Below are 19,566 nucleotides of genomic sequence, written 5' to 3' on the forward strand. Positions count from 1 at the left end.
ATTATCAATATTTTAAAATTACTCATTGAATTATAATAAGGCAGTATACCTATAACAGTTCAATTCGTCCTTAAATTATGAATTTTTTGAATTTTAAAATTTAATTTATTCAATTTTAATTAATAGAGTTCAATTTTAACTGAATACTTAATTCTATACCCACCCACCACTCTGCCAGAGTGGTGTCGTTGCCCTAGCCACCACCCTCCTTATCACAGTCATGCCGATGCTATATTGTGGCGCGCCATCTCTGGATCTATATATTCTACTATTGGCACTCTGGTGTTGGTTGTTGTCCCTACAACATCATGTTGTTGATTGCTATTCGGAAAATCTAATGATTCCACTGTATAAAAATTTTATACAAAGGTCTGAACCTTTTCCTAGCTACCATGTGTTCTTTTAAATTAAACTTGGATCGCCTGCGGAACTTAACACGTTTGATCCAAAGTTTAATCTATTTGTTCTTTTAGGTTTAGACTTGGATCTCCTGTGAAACTTAACACGTTCGATCCAAATCACCTAGGTTATTAATTTCATTAAATATTAGTTTCCAAAATTGACTTTCAGGACTGCATGACGAGGCACATGACCTTCTTGGATATGAGAACAATCACCACCGCCTAGACAAAGCCTTTTAAGGAAAGTTAATATTTAATTTCCTTAAATAACTTTAGGTCAACCGAAAAAAACAATCAAATCACAAGGAAAAGAAAAACAAAAAAAAACACAAATTCAAAAATTATTTCGAAATACTAGAATCGCACGCCTCTTGTATTTGGTATTATTTCCAAAAATAACTAGTATGATGCGGAAAGGAAAAATACTAGTTATACCTTTTAGAAAGACCTCTTGATCTTCTACCGTATTCCTCTTCTAACCTCGGACGTTGTGTGAGCAACGATCTTCCAAGATGAGGACCACCTAGCACCTTCTTCTTCTTCCTTCAAGTTTCGGCCAAGCACCAAAATCCAAGGATGAAGAACTTTTTCCACCAACTAAGCTCCAAGGGATGCAAGCTTTCTCTCCTTCTTCTTCTTCTTCTCCAAGTAGTATCCGGCCACCAAAAAACTCCAAGCAAGGAAGAGTTTCGGCCACCACAAAGAGGAAGAGAGGGAGAGAGGATGGCCGGCCACAACACCAAGGAAAAAGAGGGAGAAAATAATAGAAGTTGTGTCTCATGAAGGCACCCCAACCCCCTCTTTTATAATCCTTAGCTTTGGTAAATTAGGAAATTTAATTACAATAAAATTTCCTTAACTTTCCTTGACATGGATTAATTAAGAAAAATAAAATAAAATTTCCCAATTAGACATATCATGACCGACCACATCAATAAGAGCAAACAAGGCAATTTCAATCAACAATTAAAATTCCTTATTTGTCTTCAGAAATTTTTAAAAAATAAAATTTCCCTTTAAAATCCCTTCATGGTTGATAAAAAGAAATTTCTATAATTTTAATTTTTCAACATGTGAATAATTTACAAAGAAGAAAAATAAAATATCTTTCCAATCTACAAATAAGGAAAAAGATCTAATCTCTTTCTTTAATCTTTTGTAGATCCTTTTAAGAGATATTTTAATTTTTAATCTCTCCAATAAATTATATCTTTCACATAAGAAAAATTTAAAATTAAAATCCTTTTTAATTTAATGGGGGCCGGCCACCTAAGCTTGGGTTCAAGCTAGGGTCGGCCACCCATGAGCCAAGGCTTGGCCGACCCTAGATTGATCCACAAGCTAGCTTGGCCGACCCCTATATCATGGGTATGAAGGTGGGTATAGTACTCTATAAATAAGAGGCTACGATAGGGACCGAGAGGAGGAATTAGTTTTGGTCTCCCGATAAAATTAAGCATCCCGTGTTCGCCCCGAACACACAACTTAATTTTATCAATAATAATTCATTCCACTAGAGAACTATTATTGAACTACCGCACTAATCCCAAATTACATTTTTGGGTTCCTTCTTATTATGAGTGTGTTAGTCTCCCTGTGTTTAAGATGTTGAATGTCCACTAATTAAGTGAGTTACTGACAACTCATTTAATTAATATCTTAATCCAAGAATAGTACCACTCAACCTTATCGTCATGTCGGACTAAGTCCACCTGCAGGGTTTAACATGACAATCTTTATGAGCTCATCTTGGGAACATTATCAACCTAGATTACTAGGACACAGTTTCCTTCTATAATCAACAACACACACTATAACTGATATCATTTCCCAACTTATCAGGCTTATTGATTTATCGAACTAAATCTCACCCATTGATAAATTAAAGAAATAAATATCAAATATATGTGCTTGTTATTATATTAGGATTAAGAGCACACACTTCCATAATAATTGAGGTCTTTGTTCCTTTATAAAGTCAGTATAAAAGAAAACGACCTCTAATGGTCCTACTCAATACACTCTAAGTGTACTAGTGTAATTATATAGTTAAGATAAATTAATTCCTAATTATACTACGACCTTCCAATGGTTTGTTCCTTTCCATTTTGGTCGTGAGCTGCTGTTTATAATTTATAAGGTACTGATAACATCATCTTCTGTATGTGACACCACATACTATGTTATCTACAATATAAATTAATTGAACAACTACAAACGAATGTAGGTAATTTGACCAAATGTGATTCTTTATTCAAAATAAATGTTTACAAAAGCTTAAGCTTTCAGCATACACTCTAACACATGTGGCAAAAGATGAAATCGAGCTCCCGCCGCACCCGATCCTAGATCATCACGAGGGAGATAAATCACGGTAGCCGAGAGGACAAGTGATGGTGGGATGAGTTACATAGGATCTGGAGATTTACGCCTCGACAGTCTTACGGTTCGATCCCGTGACCTCATGTGATAAATATAGCACCATTTATCATCTCGGATGATCCATAAAATCACTGTTCCCATGAAATCACTGTCCCTACGACATCAGCACCTGTGACATATTGCCTCGCCTCCTCCAAGATCACATCATCTTCATTGACGATGATATTTTAGATGACATGACCGTTGCTCAGCTGCTATTCCTGGACTCTAGAAAGCCCTTCGATCTGATCCACATCTACATTAATTCCCCGGGGGTCTCATATCACGGCAAACCTAGGGATCCAGGGTATAATGGAGCAGATGCACTCCCCAGTCTCCACTCTTCGGATCGGCCAGACAGCTTCCATGGCCGCACCACTCCTTGTGGCTGACACCTTTGGCGGACGTCACACCCTCTCTAATTCTGGTTGACACCAACTATATGCAAGATTTTGATTAAGGAGGAGTAAAAGTTCGATTAAATTGATTAAATTTAAAATTCAAATTGATTATTTTAAAATTTTATTTTTTAAAATATTAGTTATTTTGATTAATTCTGTTTAATTTCGATTTTAAAATTTTTAATTCGATTAAACAGAATAAATTAGATAAATCAAATAAGTCCAATCCTAAATACCTAAATTGGAAAAATTCGTAAATTAAGTGAATAGAAAGTTAAGATAGGATAGAAATAAAAAGTTTGATAAATCAAACCTAATTAATCATATTATTGGTACAATTTATTTAATTTTTTTTTAAAAAAATTATTAATTCAATCAGCTAAAAAAATTAAATTAATTTAATTTTAATTAAAGCTTGACACTGACAGAAAAAATAGGACGAAAAAAACAGGAGTCGAAAGATAGAGCATAAACGATGTCAGTTTATAGAATTTTAGAGGAGCATTTATTTTCAAACGATGTCAGATTATAGAATTTTGGAGTAGAATTTTTTAAATACGTTTTATAATTAAAAGGGTATCTCATGTTTGATCTTATGCCCCTTTCCAAATAAAAGTCCGAAAGCTGGATATTGTAAATATTCAGGGATATATTTTAATACGATCAATTAACTTAATATCTTATATCTAGGGACTTAGAAATATAAGAAGTTGAGCGAAAGATACAGTGAGTGAGAATGATAAATTAGGAAGTGAGTTGATAGGCTCAGTACGCATCCGAAAGACGAGGAGCTGCTGAAAAGTATGTTGATGGATAAGAAGTCGGAGAGGAAGAAAAATGTCAGAGTTAGATTCGAGTGAGCTCAATTCTGGATGGTCGGAGCATCATTCACGCGAGCAAGAATGAAGAATGGTTAATGCTGAAATTGATCATTCGAATGAACAGTGTTCGAGGCGCCTTATATGAGACAGGTGACGCCTCAGATAAATAGTATCCGAGGCACCTCAGGTCAACTAGAGACACCTCCAATAAGCTAAAGTTGCTGGTGAAGAGATAAACTGTGAAGTCCAGCTCAACCGATTCAAGGCACCTCAGATGATTCAAGGTATCTCGCATGAACGATAGCTGAGGCGCCCTGGATCACTAGAAGTGCCTTCAATCTACAAAATCAGAAAATTGAACGTTGGCGTGGATAAAGCTAAATCCACTTGGAGGTGCCTCCAACTGTTTGAGGCGACCCAAACTGCCACGTCAGCAAAATAGTCACTTTGACCATTAAACTATAAATAGAGTCTTGAAGCTACTTGTGGAAAACACACCTGTTTTTACAATTATGTAATATTTTCTTTGAGCTTCCAACTGTTGTAAGGGGCTTCTTCACCTCTGACATATCGAAGAAGGAGTTTGTTAGTGATCTTTCTACTATCTTGGATTAACAATCACTTAAATTGTAACCACGTAAATTCTGCCTCCTTACTGTATGTTTTTGTCATTAATTTAAGAAATTAATTTGTGTGCCCTTGCTAAACTAGAAGCAAGAGAGTTGTTAAATTAACTTGAAGATCATCTATTCACCCCCTCTAACTGATCCACCCGATCCAACAAGTAGTATCAGAACCCAGACACCTTAGAATGACTAATCACCGACTAAAGCAATAAGACGATGGTCAGATCAAGTATTCACCCTTCAAAGTTCGAAAGGGAGTTTGTACTTTGGAAGTGTAAAATAAAGGTATATTTTTAAACCAATTTCGGCATTTTACTAATAATAAAATATGATTTTAAAGTACATAGGAATGAGACGGAGAAGAAAAAGAAGAGCTACAATGGAATAAAAAGTAGCAGACTGACTTTGTGGCTAATGGCAAAACAGAGTTATATTTATTGAGTGTACTACTATCCCAAAATGTCAACAAGATTGGTGCCTACAACTCAGCCAAAGAACTCCAGGAGAAATTATGGAGCTCCATGAAGGAACATCGGAGGTCAAGCTAGCAAGACGGAATATCCTCCAAAATCAGCTAATGAACCTCGGATGGAAAAGGAAGAGAAGGTGGCTCAAATGCACGTGAAGCTCAAAACACTGATAACTAAACTCAACAATCTTGGAGAAACGGTAATGAATTGAGATTCACTAAGATATACTTTAAATGTGTTTTCGAGATCACCAGAATGAATGTCTATAATAGATTCCTACTATATCTTCATAGACTTCGAGATAAGTAGTTTAGATCTTATTTTCTACTTTTGAATTACACAAATCAAGATGTGTAGACCTTAGTAAAAGAGGAGAAGTCGACCCAAAATTTTGCACTGCAAGCCAAGAAGAACGAATCGGATTCGGAGTCTTCCCTCGATGAAAAGGCTTTTATGGTAAGAAAGTTTTCAAAGTTTTTTAAATCTAAAAACTTTGATAAGAAATAGGCAATGAAGCTACTTCAAAAGAAAAGGAAGATTGAATACTACAATTGTCAAGAAGAAGGATATGGCAACTGCCTAAGATTAAGCAAAGGAAAAGAAAAAGAAAAAGGTCAAGAAAGCCCAAGTACAAAAACTCAAAGCAACGTGGAGCAAATCATCATCATTTGAGTCTGAGACAGAAAAATACGTCAAACTAGTATTGATGGTCAATCGCCAAAAAGAAAATGACAAAGCTACTTCAAAAAAGACCATCGATGAAGGGAGAACATCTAACTATGAGTTTGACATGGTAAATGAGGTAAGATTCTTATCTTTTGATTAATTATATGATGTGATAAAAATGTTATGTAGATCTTATGTAAATTATGAACTAAGTATATGAATTTAAATAAAATTAATATTGACTTAAAAAATAAAATAGAGAATGCGTGCTTAAAAGAAGAGTTTAATAAAGTTTTAAATGAAAATATAAAATTAAAAGAATAAATAGAAAATTAATTTTTTTTTAAAAAAAAAGATTTTATACGTTCAAATTTTTATGCCCTAAAAAATCATTTTAGATATTATAGAGAATTAAATTAGTATTTGATAATTTATAGGAGTCAAATTGTAAAGGTTTTAAAAAATTATATTTCAAAAAAATTTCTGATGAATTCAATAGATAGAAATTTATTTTGGGTTTTAAAATTATGCTTAGCCTATTAAATTAATTTTATGTGCATGTTTCAAATTAATTTAGTTAAATTTTTAAAGTATTAGTAAAAATAATTGTTCATACACTTTCTATTTGATTTTCCTTCTGTTTAATTTTTCTATGATAAAAGAATTATATTATCTATTGGTAGAACAAATTTCAAGATGTTTTGAAATTAAATAATTTTTAATGAAATTTTTTAACTGAAATCAAATTTTTTGAAATTGAAAAGTGATACATTTTTAAAAATTTTGATTTTTCCTAAACTAATCGCTGGATTTTGAATGTTCACAAAAAATCAGTAAAATTTTCCAAAGTTAAAATCTATTTTTTAAGTATTTAATATCAAAAATACATATTTGTTAAAAATATTTATTTTTGTTATAAAGAAAAATAGTTTTCTTATGTAAATTTTTATCATGATCCGAATATTTTTGTTTGATATTGAAAAAATTTTAAGAATTTTTTAAAGCTTAAGAATAATTTTTAAATTATTTTGTTTTGCCAAAAATGAGATTTATTTCTTAAAAATTATTTTTGTTGCAAAATAATTTTGGTAAAAGGACAAAGATAATTTGCTTACAATCCCTCAAAAAAAAAAAAAAAAAGATTTTATATCTTTTTCAATCTTATTTTTTTTCTTATTTTTACGTGATCAAAGGACAAAATTTATAGGGGTTAAGTTAAGGGAGAGTTTGCAATTTTTCTTTTTTAGTTAATTGTAAAATTTGATATTGGTACTTAATTGTAATATTTAATATTGAATGTTATGATTGTTTTTTTATAAATCATTTATTGTGTGTTCTAACCTTAATTCGGATTGTTGTACATCAAAAAGGGAGAGATTGTAACTACCAAAGATAGTTTTGATGTGATCAACCGAATTAAGCTAGGTCATATATATTTAATGTCTTGTGTTTGAGTGTACAGGGACTTAGAAACACAAGAAGTCGAGTGGAATACGTAGTGAGCGAGAAAGATGACACAGGAAACGAGTCGATAAGTTTAATATATCCGAAGGGTAAGAAACTACGAAAGAGTACACCTGTGAATGAGAAGGACACGCACGGAGCGTCCGAGAGATGAGAAGACAGGGAGGAAGTCTACTCGAGGAAAAGACCGGAGTTGAATTTTGGTGAACTCAACTCTGGACAGTCGGAGCATCACCCAAGCAAGTAGGAATGAAGAATGGTCAATGTTGAAATTGACCATTCGAATGAACAATGCTCGAGGCACCTCAAATTGGGCTAGAGGCGCCTTGGATGAACAATACCAGTCATTTGAAGTGCCTCAGGTCAACTAGAAGCACCTCTAATAAGTTGGAGCTGTTGGCGAAGAGATAAACTGCAAAGTCCAGCTCAGCCTATCTGAGGCACCTAAGATGATCCAAGGTGTCTCGTATGAACAGTAGCCGAGGTGCTCTGGATCACTCGAGACGTCTCCAGTATGCTAAATCAAAAAAATTAACATTGACATAGATAAAGCTTTATCCATTTGAAGGCACCTCCAATTGTTCGAGGCGCTCCGAACTGTCACGTTAATAAAATAGTCACTTTGACTGTTGAATTATAAATAGAGTCCTGAAGTCAACTGTGAAAAATACACCTATTCTTACAATTATGTAATCTTTTCTTTAAACTTTTAACTATGATAAGAAGCTTCTCCGTCTTAGACGTTGTCAAAGGAATTTATTAATGAACTTTTTATTATCTTGGATTAACAACCATCTAAATTATAACTAAATAAATTCTACCTCCTTACTTTATATTTATATCATTTATTTTTTAAAAAATAATTTATGTGTCCTTACTCACCGTAAGCCCCCTTAGTTTATGTTTTTATCATTTATTTAAAAAATAATAATTTATGTGTCCTTACTCAGCTCAGCTAGAAGTAAGTGAGTTGTTAAATTAACTTACATGCCGTCTATTCCAAATAAAAAACAATGACCCGAAGCTAACTTATCTCATTGTTTTCCTATTCCAAAAGTGCTAATTGATTTGCCCCCAAGAGAGGCCCTTATTTATTGTAGGAATTTCTTCATTTTCTACCTCTCCTAAATGATTTATCATTCCGAAAGAGGATTATATTTATACAAAAAATGCAGCATATATATTATTACATATGCTGTTATTTTATTAGGGAAACACAGAAGTACCTATAATTCAAGCCACCGTGCATAATTTAATTAGGCAATTAAGTTGCATTAATTAAATGTAGGCAAGCAGTAAGAAAGGTCTCAATAGAAAATCGCTTGCATCAAGCTTAGAGGTCATTCAAGCACCTCAAACAAGCATAGGCTTAGAGGAAAAGCGCCTGAAGAGTTGGTTCTCAGCATAACATTCAACCATCATAAACTACTGGCAACGCAAAGCATTCCAAAAACCAATCCAACGTCTCTCTACATCAACCACGATACAAAGAGTATAAAGCTAGATAGACTGCGTAAACGGCCAAGGAATCCCACAGAACGTCAGATTGTCTAGACTACATTTCATTATGCTACATGGTAAAGGGTTGACTCAATGAGCGCACACTTGCATAAATTTGAATACAAGGATACCATCTTTTTTATCTGACTTAGCATGTGAATCTTAACCGAGCAGAAATATTTAATAAATCCCAGGTACGACCCTGTAACGCACCTTGTCGCAGTACATCTTCCAGTACTTTCCGTACCTGTCACAAGTTGAACATTGCATCAACATTTACAACAGGTCAAGAATAAAAATAAGAAACACAAGTAAGCTCATCTACAGGATTCAGAAATGTTTAACCATATTCAAAGACAGATGGAAGTAGGAATTTCAGGGTAGGTAGGGGTAAACCACACTGACAGGGTCAACGAAGTTCACGAGTTCGAGGGAAGAATGGCATAAAGCCTTGCAATACATGAAGCCACAGATGATTAATCCTAAGTCTTTATCATAAAGAAACCATATTAAATTCCAGCAATAGGTGGATGTGAATTCTACACTAGAATACTTGTAGAGAAAAAGATGAAAAAATTGCAAGCATTTCAATAAATTGCTATCTCAAAAAATTGAATATCCATATGATGTATATTGATGTTATCATCTAGCCCATAACAACATGATGTAATTGTCCATTTATGCAAATCTACTATATATGGTTACTGGCTCGGCTATGCCCTGAGGGCAGGACTTAATTGTCCATGGCTCTATTGATGGTATATCCATCCAGTACCTGAACAACTTCATTTCTAATATGACCCAAATCCCTGAAGTTCCAGTTCATTAAACTCTCACTTTTTACAAAGTAGCAATCAAAAGAGAAATTTTCTTTTCAACAATAACATATAAAATAGTAAAGGACAAACCTTCCAATAAGTCAGCTGATCAATGTGTACAATTGTTTAATATGTTAACTTCATTAATTATTCATCATATTTTTATCATGTGCCTAGATGGGAAAAAAAATATGGAAACAACATCAAAGAATATTTTTATAACTTACTTAGATGAACATCGATCATCATCCCTTTTCGCTCGATCCAAGAGGAGAATAATGAGAAATATCACATAGAAATAAGGTAGGAACTGCAGTAGTAGAATAAAATATCAGATCAAACTCATAGGCAAAGAATGCTACCAGACAATAGAATATATCCAACAAACACTTGCATGGTTAAAAAGTGCTGGTACACTCCAGAAGAATGCAGCTAATATCTCGGGCACATAGTGAAAGTGACGAGATACACCCCACCTGCCCATAATCTAATAATTAATAATTGCATTCAAAGTTTACTTTGCAACCAACTTAAACTTTCATAACATAAAGAGTTTGACCATCTTTGATCCAAAAGATGAAGTTACATGGAAAATACAATTTCAAATCATCTTATTTTACATGTTGCCTATATAAGGACTGACCATCCAGAAATCAGGAGAAGACTAGTTTTCGTCTCCCCTTGCTCAGTCTTATAGGAAGCAACTATCTGTTGGAATCAATATGTTCAAAGCTTCAAAAGCATATTCAAAAATAAAACAAAAATTCACATAAGAGAATATGGTGTGTAAACAGCCCGAAACCTTTGATGGAGCTTTCCCCCAAATCAAACACTTCCCGTTGGTTCTGCGAAAGACTTGCCTTTGTCTGTCGCAGTCATAGTTAACATAGATGCAAAGAAGTCCAGATATCAGTATGAGAACTGCAAGCTACAGAGATAATCAAACATTAAGATGCTACAAAAAATGTTGCATAATTGCTGGCACAAGAAAGTTATAAAAAGAGGAATAAGATTTACATTTAACAAGATCATTCATGGGAGAAATTTGAATATATAAAATATACCTGGGTACCAAGATGAACAGGATGATTAACAAGGTACATCCCTGGAGAGGTATAGATTGAGGGAACCCATACCAAGCATCCCCAACAGATGTAGAATCCAGCTGATAGAAAAGTGCAACAGTTAAACTTGCATCAGAAACTTAAAATGATTTATGTTTCAAACTCTAAAACTAAAACTGTAGAGATTAGATTGTAATTATTAGAAAAATGTTGCTGATGTTTAATTAGAAATATTTTCTATCAGAATGGGGTAAGAAGAGTAAGTATTGAGCTGACAAACTTCATAAGTTCATATGGTATGTTTATTGGTCAATAATAGGTTATAAATTCAAAGCTAAAAGATAGGTATCTGTCCTGATCCTAATTATTGATCACTATGCACAAGCATACATAAAACAGATATTATAGAAAAAAAAAAGTTTCAAAGAACGAATTATTGAATTATATACCAACCCCTATCGTGTGCAATATCCATAGTGCTCCAGTACCCAGCTTCCCACCAGAAGAATTTAGTGATATAGACAAGCATCAACACAGTATTCACCAGCATAGAATCAGATACTCCACCATTCATTTCATACTGCAGGTAAAAAATTATTTGAGAATCAAAACTAAATTGAACAAACCACTGATAAGCAGTGATCATGCGTGCTGAGTTCATTGTTGGTAGAGAATATATTAAATGTTTCCTTGCATGTGTGTTTATCCTTTTTGTCTTGTCTTTTGATCCAGATATCAGCATCATAGGTGAATTAACTAGAAAACTCTACATGTTTTGCTTCAAATAATCTCTCAACTGTACAACCTTCAGTCATTTTTGTCTTTCTCATGTGTTTTTAAGGTCGACTTGGGGAATCCATCCTTTGACATAAGGCATTACATCCAGGTGCCTAATTGCTTGAGATAACAAGTCGATGGCAAAAAATACCTACTCCCCAAATGATCATTTGTTCTTTATTGGTTACTACAGTCAGTCATATGGAGCATGGTTCGCATGAGAGCAACGCCCAACTATAAAGGCACACCTTTAAACACTGCATTTGGAAATATTAGGGTAACTGTAACTCTCTTGTAAGCCACCAAAAGTTCTTTTAACAAACTGGACGTCAAGCTGAGGCATTGATGGGCAAAACTAAGATCAATTGGCCTTTTAACCCTAAGTAAGTAATACCTACAGGAACCCATAGCAGTTAAAAAAAAGTGTAGGCTGACATCTGAAGGATTTGCAATTTAAACTAAGAAAATTAGAAAAATTTCTCACTATCACCCAGCTTAAAACCAGGGATACAGACATCTGTAAAGTCAGCATCTTCTTCCTCAATTAATTTTCTTATTGTTCCAGATGCTGTTTGACATATTAGTGCTTTCCTCATATGCTATATTTATCAACTGCTCAAAGAACAGATGTAAAGATAAAATTGACCTGTTTGATGCAATATGTGACGGCAAGAACAGCCCAGGACATCATACCAAATCGGCAGTTTGTAAAAACCTTGATGTCAAAGTTTTTGCCGATACGAGGATACAGTTCCATGCCCTGCACAAGAAAAAAAAAATTGTCCACAAACTGTATAAATTGCAGCTACATTGATAGGAAAAATTAGGCTGAAAAGCATTGCCAAGTAATTCATTTGTTCATTATAGAAGGATATTAATACATGAGATACAACTTGCATGATAACAACACATAGCTAGAAAAAACTAGCATGAAGAAAGGCACAAACCAAATGGTTGAGCAAAAGGAAGTCCAACAATATCAACAAGATCCTCATGTGGTTTTAATGGCAATTATTTAAAAGCAAAGAATAGCCTATTCCACCTAAGGTTTCCTCTGCCAGGACCTCATATCAGTGAATATACTTCTCCGTGCAAGAAAATTGAACAAGCAGTGTGAGGCAAGTGTTTATTGTATAGCCAGAAATCAAACTTTACTGATAAAAAGAGGAGAATTTCAATTCTGTCGAGATGCTCTTTTCCCAACAACTTAACATGAATGGAGCTTTAGAGATTGAAAAGTTCATGGAACTGCAGAACTAGCTTGAAAAGCTTAAATAGAGACCAGGCAGGAAAGTATTCCAATGCGCCATATTCAAATTGACTTGTGACATCCCAATTCATTGGGTATTCCTTATAATGAAAGCTAGAATGTGGTTGCCGAAATCAAAGACATCATATTCTAAGCCATGTTTAAAGAGTTTTTACATGTATGTGATATTATATAAGATCCCATCATCATAGTAAAAATAATCCTATTGTTGCAACAGAAGTACATGCATATGTGTATTATAGTGGGCAGTGAGACCAAGGATGTGAGAGAATTTTTTTTTCCATGACAGTGAATATATGGCAACATTGAATATTGGTGGGCAAGTGTTTTAGATTTCTAAATAAATCATTTCATAAGATTTCACATATAACAACAACAACAATAACCAAACCTTTTCCCACTAGGTGGGGTCGGCTGTATGAATCCTTTTACGCCATTGAGCTCTATCTCCTATTATATCATCATCTATATTTAAATAAATTTTATTTGTTTTATTGTTGCTAACCAAGTCTTTTTTGGTTTTCCTCTTCCTCGTTTGATATGCATGTTTATTATAATTTCACATCGCCTAACTGGAGCATTTATTAGTCGTCTAAGTACATGTCCGTACCATCTTAAACGTGTCTCTCGGAGTTTGTCCTCAATAGATGCAACTCCAACTTTCTCTCTAATGCTCTCATTCCTTATTTTGTCCATCTTCGTATGTCCACACATCCACCTTAACATCCTCATCTCTGCAACTCTCATCTTATGCTCATGTGCTCGAGTCATAGCCCAACATTCAGCTCCATATAACGTAGCAGGTCTAACAATGGTTTTATAGAACTTACCTTTAAGTTTAAGAGGTACTTTACGGTCACATAAAACACCAGACGCTCCCCTCCATTTAACCCATCCTGCATGTATTCTATGTAAGACGTCTCTCTCAATCCCTCCACCATTTTGTAAAAATGATCCTAAATATTTAAATCTCTTGGTTCCGGACAACTCGTCCTCTCCTATCTTAACAATTGTTTCATTATTTTTAATATTGCGAAACTTAAATTCCATATATTCTGTCTTTAATCTACTAAGTTAAAACCTTTCCCTTCTAGTGTTTCCCTCCAAGATTATAGCTTAGCATTTACTCCTTCACGTGTCTCATCTACCAAAATAATATCATCTGCAAACAACATGTACCACGGTACTGTGTCTTGAATGTGCGTAGTGAGTTCGTCCATAATTAGTGTAAAAAGATAAGGACTTAGGGTTGATCCTTAATGTAACTCTATCTTTATTGGAAATGCTTCAGTTACTCCGCCTGAAGTCTTTACTCTGGTCATTACATCCTCATACATATCCTTAATTAGTTCAATATATGTTACGCTAACACCTCTCTTTTCTAAAATTCTCCATATAATTTCTCTTGGACTCTATCATAAGCTTTTTCTAAGTCACTAAATATCATGTGTAGATCTTGTTTTTGCTCCCGATATTTTTCAATTAATTGTATAAGGAGATGTATAGTTTCTATTGTCGACCTTCCAGGCATGAACCCAAATTGATTTTCTGTCACTGTGGTCTCCTTCCTTAATCTTTTTTCTATTATTTTTTCCTAAAGTTTCATAGTATGACTCATTAGTTTAATACCCCTATAGTTTGCACAATTTTGTATGTCTCCCTTGTTCTTATATAAGGGAACTAGAGTACTATCCTCCATTGATCAGGCATTCTTTTCGATTTCATAAGATTTCACATAATGGAAAAAATACTTGAAGGTTTTTTGTGATTCAGTTGGTTCCACAAGTAGATATGGTTAGAAAATATCCTCTGAACTCTTAAGTCAACATATCTTGGATCACGAACAAACACATACAGAGTAGGCAATGAAACATTTGAAAATAAAATACTAATGAAGTCACAAATAAGGTTATTCATTTGTACTAAACATAAATATTTAACTAATTTTTTTTTTAAGGAAATTGCATTTTCCAGTGCAATTTGATCTCATGGTACTCCTTTTACGACTAAAACCCTCAACACCAAAACATGTTATAGCACAATTTCCCATGGAAATATCTAGAGCATTAACTACTAGTCTTGGGTAGTTCTGCTCCCTGGTGTTGGCTAATGATTGAGACTTAACTATTCAGCAAAACACATCACAGAGTGATTTTCCTGTTTAAGTCTGTGATCAAGAGCATATATTACTTTCTATGCTAAAAAAGAAAATGAATGAGGCTACATTGAATTTATGACATTTGACTTTAGCAAATAGACGTGCTTTTTTAATGTTTGTTGAGGATAAACATGCACAGTTAAGAAGCAAAAGGGAATCAATTGGTTAAAGAGACAACCAGAAGAAAGTAAGACTGCTACATATTCTACAAAGTAAACTTTAACATACACAAATATAGTTTAATCTATATGCAGATTGGAGAAATCTCATGTAACCATTAGTACAGAGAATGGAAATACAAGAATAGAGTGCACCCATGCAAACATAATTGTAATATGTAAAAATAGTGATACATCTGTGCACAAGTAACAGATAAAATCCTTCACTATCAAATATAGCTAATAAAAGTTTAAGCATTGGCACATAACCTGCCATGATTAGGTAACAGTGATTAAAAAATAAATCAACAAATCCATTGTAATATGTTCATTTGTTTTTTTTTTTGAAATATTTGCAAGGCCCTTGCATACTCCATAGTATCTCAAATTATCAATCAGATGCATTTATCTGATTATTTTATGTGCAATCAATCCAGAAAAAAACAATGACGCATCAACTCTGCAAATGATGTCTGGTTAAGAAAGCTCACCCAATAAAAATCAATTATGAAGTTCCCTAATGAACCAGAATCCGAAGAAGATGGTGCCAAATGACCCTTTGGAGAAAAACAATCATCTCAAATTAGGAACAAAGGATAGTAATAACCATAGGAAAAGCTAGATTGAAATTTACAGAAGCTCACTTTCAAGTATAACAAAATGCAGAACACTAAGCTTCCCACAATAAGTGCTGAATAAATTTCTCCCAGGTGATCATACACGACTGCTGGGTTGAAGATTCCAAACCTTCAAAGATAATTCAAGAAGCACTGGTCATAGTTAAAAGTTAGAAGTATGTTAAAATAAAGATAAATACACATGAATTGGCAACCGACATCAAAAAATGTGCATACATGTAGAGGAAAATAAGAGATGCAACTAGGTGTCTATAAACCCCTCATCTAACTCCTTGCAGAGAAACAAAATCCTACGTATGCACAACAATACGAAAAAGTATGAAATTAAACCATTTAATTACATACTTGAGGTATGAGTTAAACATAGGAGATCAACAAATTTAGCAATAACAATGGTAATCATCATGGCGACTTATCATTAATACTATCAATTTTCTAGGAAGAGATGTGGAAACTTACAGGAACATGTAACCACAACCAGATATGTAAATGTGGTGTTTCAGCACGTTGAATATGTTGCATATGCAACTCATCATCATCGTTAAGTCATATTAGTTCTACTTATTCAAGGTCGGTTGTCTTGATCTTAACCATCCATTAAGCTCTATGCAAGTTATATCATTGGCAATTTTCAAATCTATAAAATCATTTTAATACATTAACAAAGATTTCCTTTTTCCCTCCACCCCTTACATCTTCAACTCTAATTAATCCAAATACTTGAGAGTTTATGCACTTTACTAACAATATTCAGTCTTTGTCTGCATGACTTTATGCCTCTGTATATGCTTTGTGAAGCTTGATCACAAGATAGGACTTTACCATGTGCTATTAAATTTGGAAAAAGTGGCATACTTGTAGCCGTTTAAGTGATATGCTAGTATATAAAATAAAAAAGACTGCCATTACCTTCAAAACTTACAACAAATAGCAATCAAACCAATCTCCATAGCTTGTGTTTTCCAAAAACAGAAATTGGAAAAGATAAATTTCAAGTTGAAGAAAAAAAAATTGGAGAAAAGAACATAGAGATGTGAAGATAATCAGGTACTTAGTGAATCATACAGATTTAGCACTATATATTTTCAAAACACTCACCACCAAAGGCCGAGGTAAGTTACTAATGTTACAGCGTAAGCTAATAACCCATTTGCCTGCAATCAAAAGAAAGAAAGAACTTATGTTAACAATGACTTCATATTGTTCAAAATGTATAGTCTCCTTAAGTGAAAGAAAAATAGGCCTTGGGATCTCTAAGCTGCTAGACAGAAGTATATGCATTGAGAAATTCTATAAATGGGGTGTCCTTTTACTACACAATCTTTATATTACAACATCCTAAATCTACTAGCTATTTGTTTTTTTAAGAATACTTATCACAAGTACATAAATTAACAAGAAAGAAATAAAAAACTTATACAATGATATGTGGTCTTGAATGACTGTGACCAAGTAGTTTATTAGACTATACATTTCTGGATACCTAACAAACAACACACGTAATTCAAGGTCATGTACACTCTTCATCATCATTATTATCACCACCAAGTCATGTAAGTCCTAACTATTTTGAGACCTGACTGCATGAATCTTATTCCATGATTGGAATCTACGTGAGGTTATATTAACAGAATCATTGGATCTCTTAAATCACTTTTTAATTACATTAACTAGAGTTCCTTTTGGACCATAAGACCATCACAATATATTCTCTCATTCTACAATCTATTAGAATTACACCTAGTTGCTCATGCAGGGTAGACTCATATCCATCTTAGCAATCATGTCTACTATAATAATTTTTTTGACATGCCATTTTCTAACTACTCAATACTCTAATCCAATATACATATATATATAATATGGTGAAATTTTCTTTTAAAAATTCAGGTGAACACAAGGATCATAGATGACTCCAAATAATTTTTAAGCAATAGAGTGTAGAATACCCACATCAGTACATAACTCAAAAGGTCATATATATAACCTTTCAGAGGATCATTATTTTATACTAACAGAAATTGCACATAAACAGGGGCCTCGACCGAATGGAGCGGGAAGTACTTATAAGATCAAGCATTGCTTTAATTTTATAAATATTCTTTAAACAAAAGGTATGTGAACGGCATTTCTGAGGTGTTATGTCAGTCTTGATGTTAATTAACACAAACCTTGTAGACAGGTATATTTCCATTAGGAGAGATCGGACCTTCAACCCTCTTTCCAGGAAGTGCAAGCTGGAGTATGGCTTCAAAAGCACCAAAACAAGCAATTATCTTCCAAGCAATGAGGGAAGGTGCAGGCCAGATATTTTTGAGACCCTGCAGGCCATGTTTCCTAAAATATTCAAAGGTTTGCAGGACTGAGCCATCAGCATGAACCATCGTATACCATCTGTGTCAAAGAACAGTGACATGAGCAATATGATCATTGCATCCAGAAAGTAATTAGATCCTCAACTCATTATTAAGAAAATAGCCTAAAGATATAAATAAAGAAGAGGATAACTGTACAAGGGAAAAAGTATGGTTATCCATTAATGGATCGAACAAAAACACATGCTGTTTGAGAAACTTTGGCATCCGAGTATAATGAATTTATACAAGTTTACCACTAAGGAAACATTAAAAAGGATCCAGATGGGCATGAGGCGACATATTTAGCTAACTCCTTTCCAAATTAACCAGGAAGCTAATAACTATAAATATAAAGTGATACCTCCCAAGAATTGAAGCATGAGCTTGATAAGGAATTAAATTTCTTAGTTGGAGACGAAATAGATAAACCAAAACTATGTGGCGGAGCCACGTTCATGGCTACCCGGGTAGCCAACGACGGTGAAGAAGAAAATTACAGTGGAAGAAAGGGAGAAAAATGGGCGGCCAGCCCGGGGCGGCGACGTCGCGTCGGTGGCTAGCCAGGGGCGACGACGTCAACGTCGGCAGCTAGCCGGAGCGAAGACGTTGACGACGTCGGCGTCGGCGCTTGTGGCCCACACCCTGAGATCAGCCCGGGTAGATCACCTGGGCTGGCTCCGCCATTTAATGAGCATACGGTATGCTGAAAAGAACGCCTAGTTTCACAGTTATAGTCTGACAATTTGCAATCACCTAAACAAATCAGAGAGAAAGGGCAGGGAAAATGAAGAGCGAAGAGATCTTACAGCAGGATGACGAAGGGAGGGCATAGCGTGAGGAGCGAGAATATGGAAGTGTAAGTGACGATAGGTGAATGCACTGTCTTCGTTTCCCCCATCTCAGTCGTCGTCCTCTCTGCTGATACTGGTGTCGAACTGGCTTGACTGCTGAGATTTGTTTTATTAAAACGACGAAACGCAGACGAGATCCATTTAATCTCTTCCTATCTTCCGAGAAATTGACACTTCCGATGATTCACCTCATACTTTTTCCTATTCACAAGAATGCCACTACCGTCATGTACTTACATCGTCGTGTATATCATTGTGACGATGAGTTTATATCCATGTTATAGACATGGCATTTCGGTGTTACAAGAAAAACACGGAATTGGCGACGAAAGGGCTACCGCAGGTAAAACAGAAAAATAACAGAAAGTCGTTCGCACGGAACGGGTTCGAAGGAACAGAAAGTTGTCTGTAGGAATAAGCCATTTCGTAACGGCTTCAAAATAACAGAATCTTGTTTGCCAGCATGGAGAAGCAAAGCCATTCCGCGCCCACTAACGCTGAATACTTGTACAATTCATTTTAAAGTTTATTACTAAATATAATTAAAACAATAGATAATTTATACTTCAAAAAAGAAGTATACGGAATATCAATAATAAATCAAAGGTCCAATCACTTATTTTGAGATAATTTATTTTTTTCTTTACAAAAATAATTTATTTTTGTAAATTTCACTCCATCCCCTCTGACGCAGCTTTTTTTTTT

At 34.3% G+C, this 19,566-nt stretch overlaps 1 protein-coding gene across 1 annotated transcript; it reads right to left on the reverse strand.

The window, feature by feature from the left end:
- Nucleotides 1–8,666: 8,666 nt before the first annotated feature.
- LOC122027064 (7-dehydrocholesterol reductase) lies at nucleotides 8,667–18,980 on the reverse strand. Its single transcript, XM_042585884.1, has 13 exons — nucleotides 18,817–18,980; nucleotides 17,825–18,047; nucleotides 16,752–16,807; nucleotides 15,660–15,762; nucleotides 15,507–15,572; nucleotides 12,076–12,189; nucleotides 11,106–11,232; nucleotides 10,653–10,753; nucleotides 10,391–10,516; nucleotides 10,232–10,296; nucleotides 9,983–10,064; nucleotides 9,816–9,898; nucleotides 8,667–9,017 (listed from the first exon to the last, which is right to left on the reverse strand). Exons 1-13 carry the CDS (start codon nucleotides 18,906–18,908, stop codon nucleotides 8,951–8,953), a joined length of 1,305 nt encoding a protein of 434 aa, XP_042441818.1. The 5' UTR covers nucleotides 18,909–18,980; the 3' UTR covers nucleotides 8,667–8,950.
- Nucleotides 18,981–19,566: the final 586 nt, after the last annotated feature.

Source organism: Zingiber officinale, chromosome 10A, assembly GCF_018446385.1.
Source record: "Zingiber officinale cultivar Zhangliang chromosome 10A, Zo_v1.1, whole genome shotgun sequence".
Taxonomy (NCBI): domain Eukaryota; kingdom Viridiplantae; phylum Streptophyta; class Magnoliopsida; order Zingiberales; family Zingiberaceae; genus Zingiber; species Zingiber officinale.

What these genes read in the sequence shown, in the direction of transcription:
- LOC122027064 (XM_042585884.1), bottom strand. Translation starts at nt 18,908, where the DNA reads ATGGGGGAAACGAAGACAGTGCATTCACCTATCGTCACTTACACTTCC. An exon ending in ACTTACCTCGGCCTTTGGTG is followed by an intron (nt 15,763 to 16,751) that starts GTGAGTGTTTTG and finishes TTATCTTTGAAG; the next exon opens with GTTTGGAATCTTCAACCCAG. An exon ending in GCATTTTGTTATACTTGAAA is followed by an intron (nt 15,573 to 15,659) that starts GTGAGCTTCTGT and finishes TTTTCTCCAAAG; the next exon opens with GGTCATTTGGCACCATCTTC.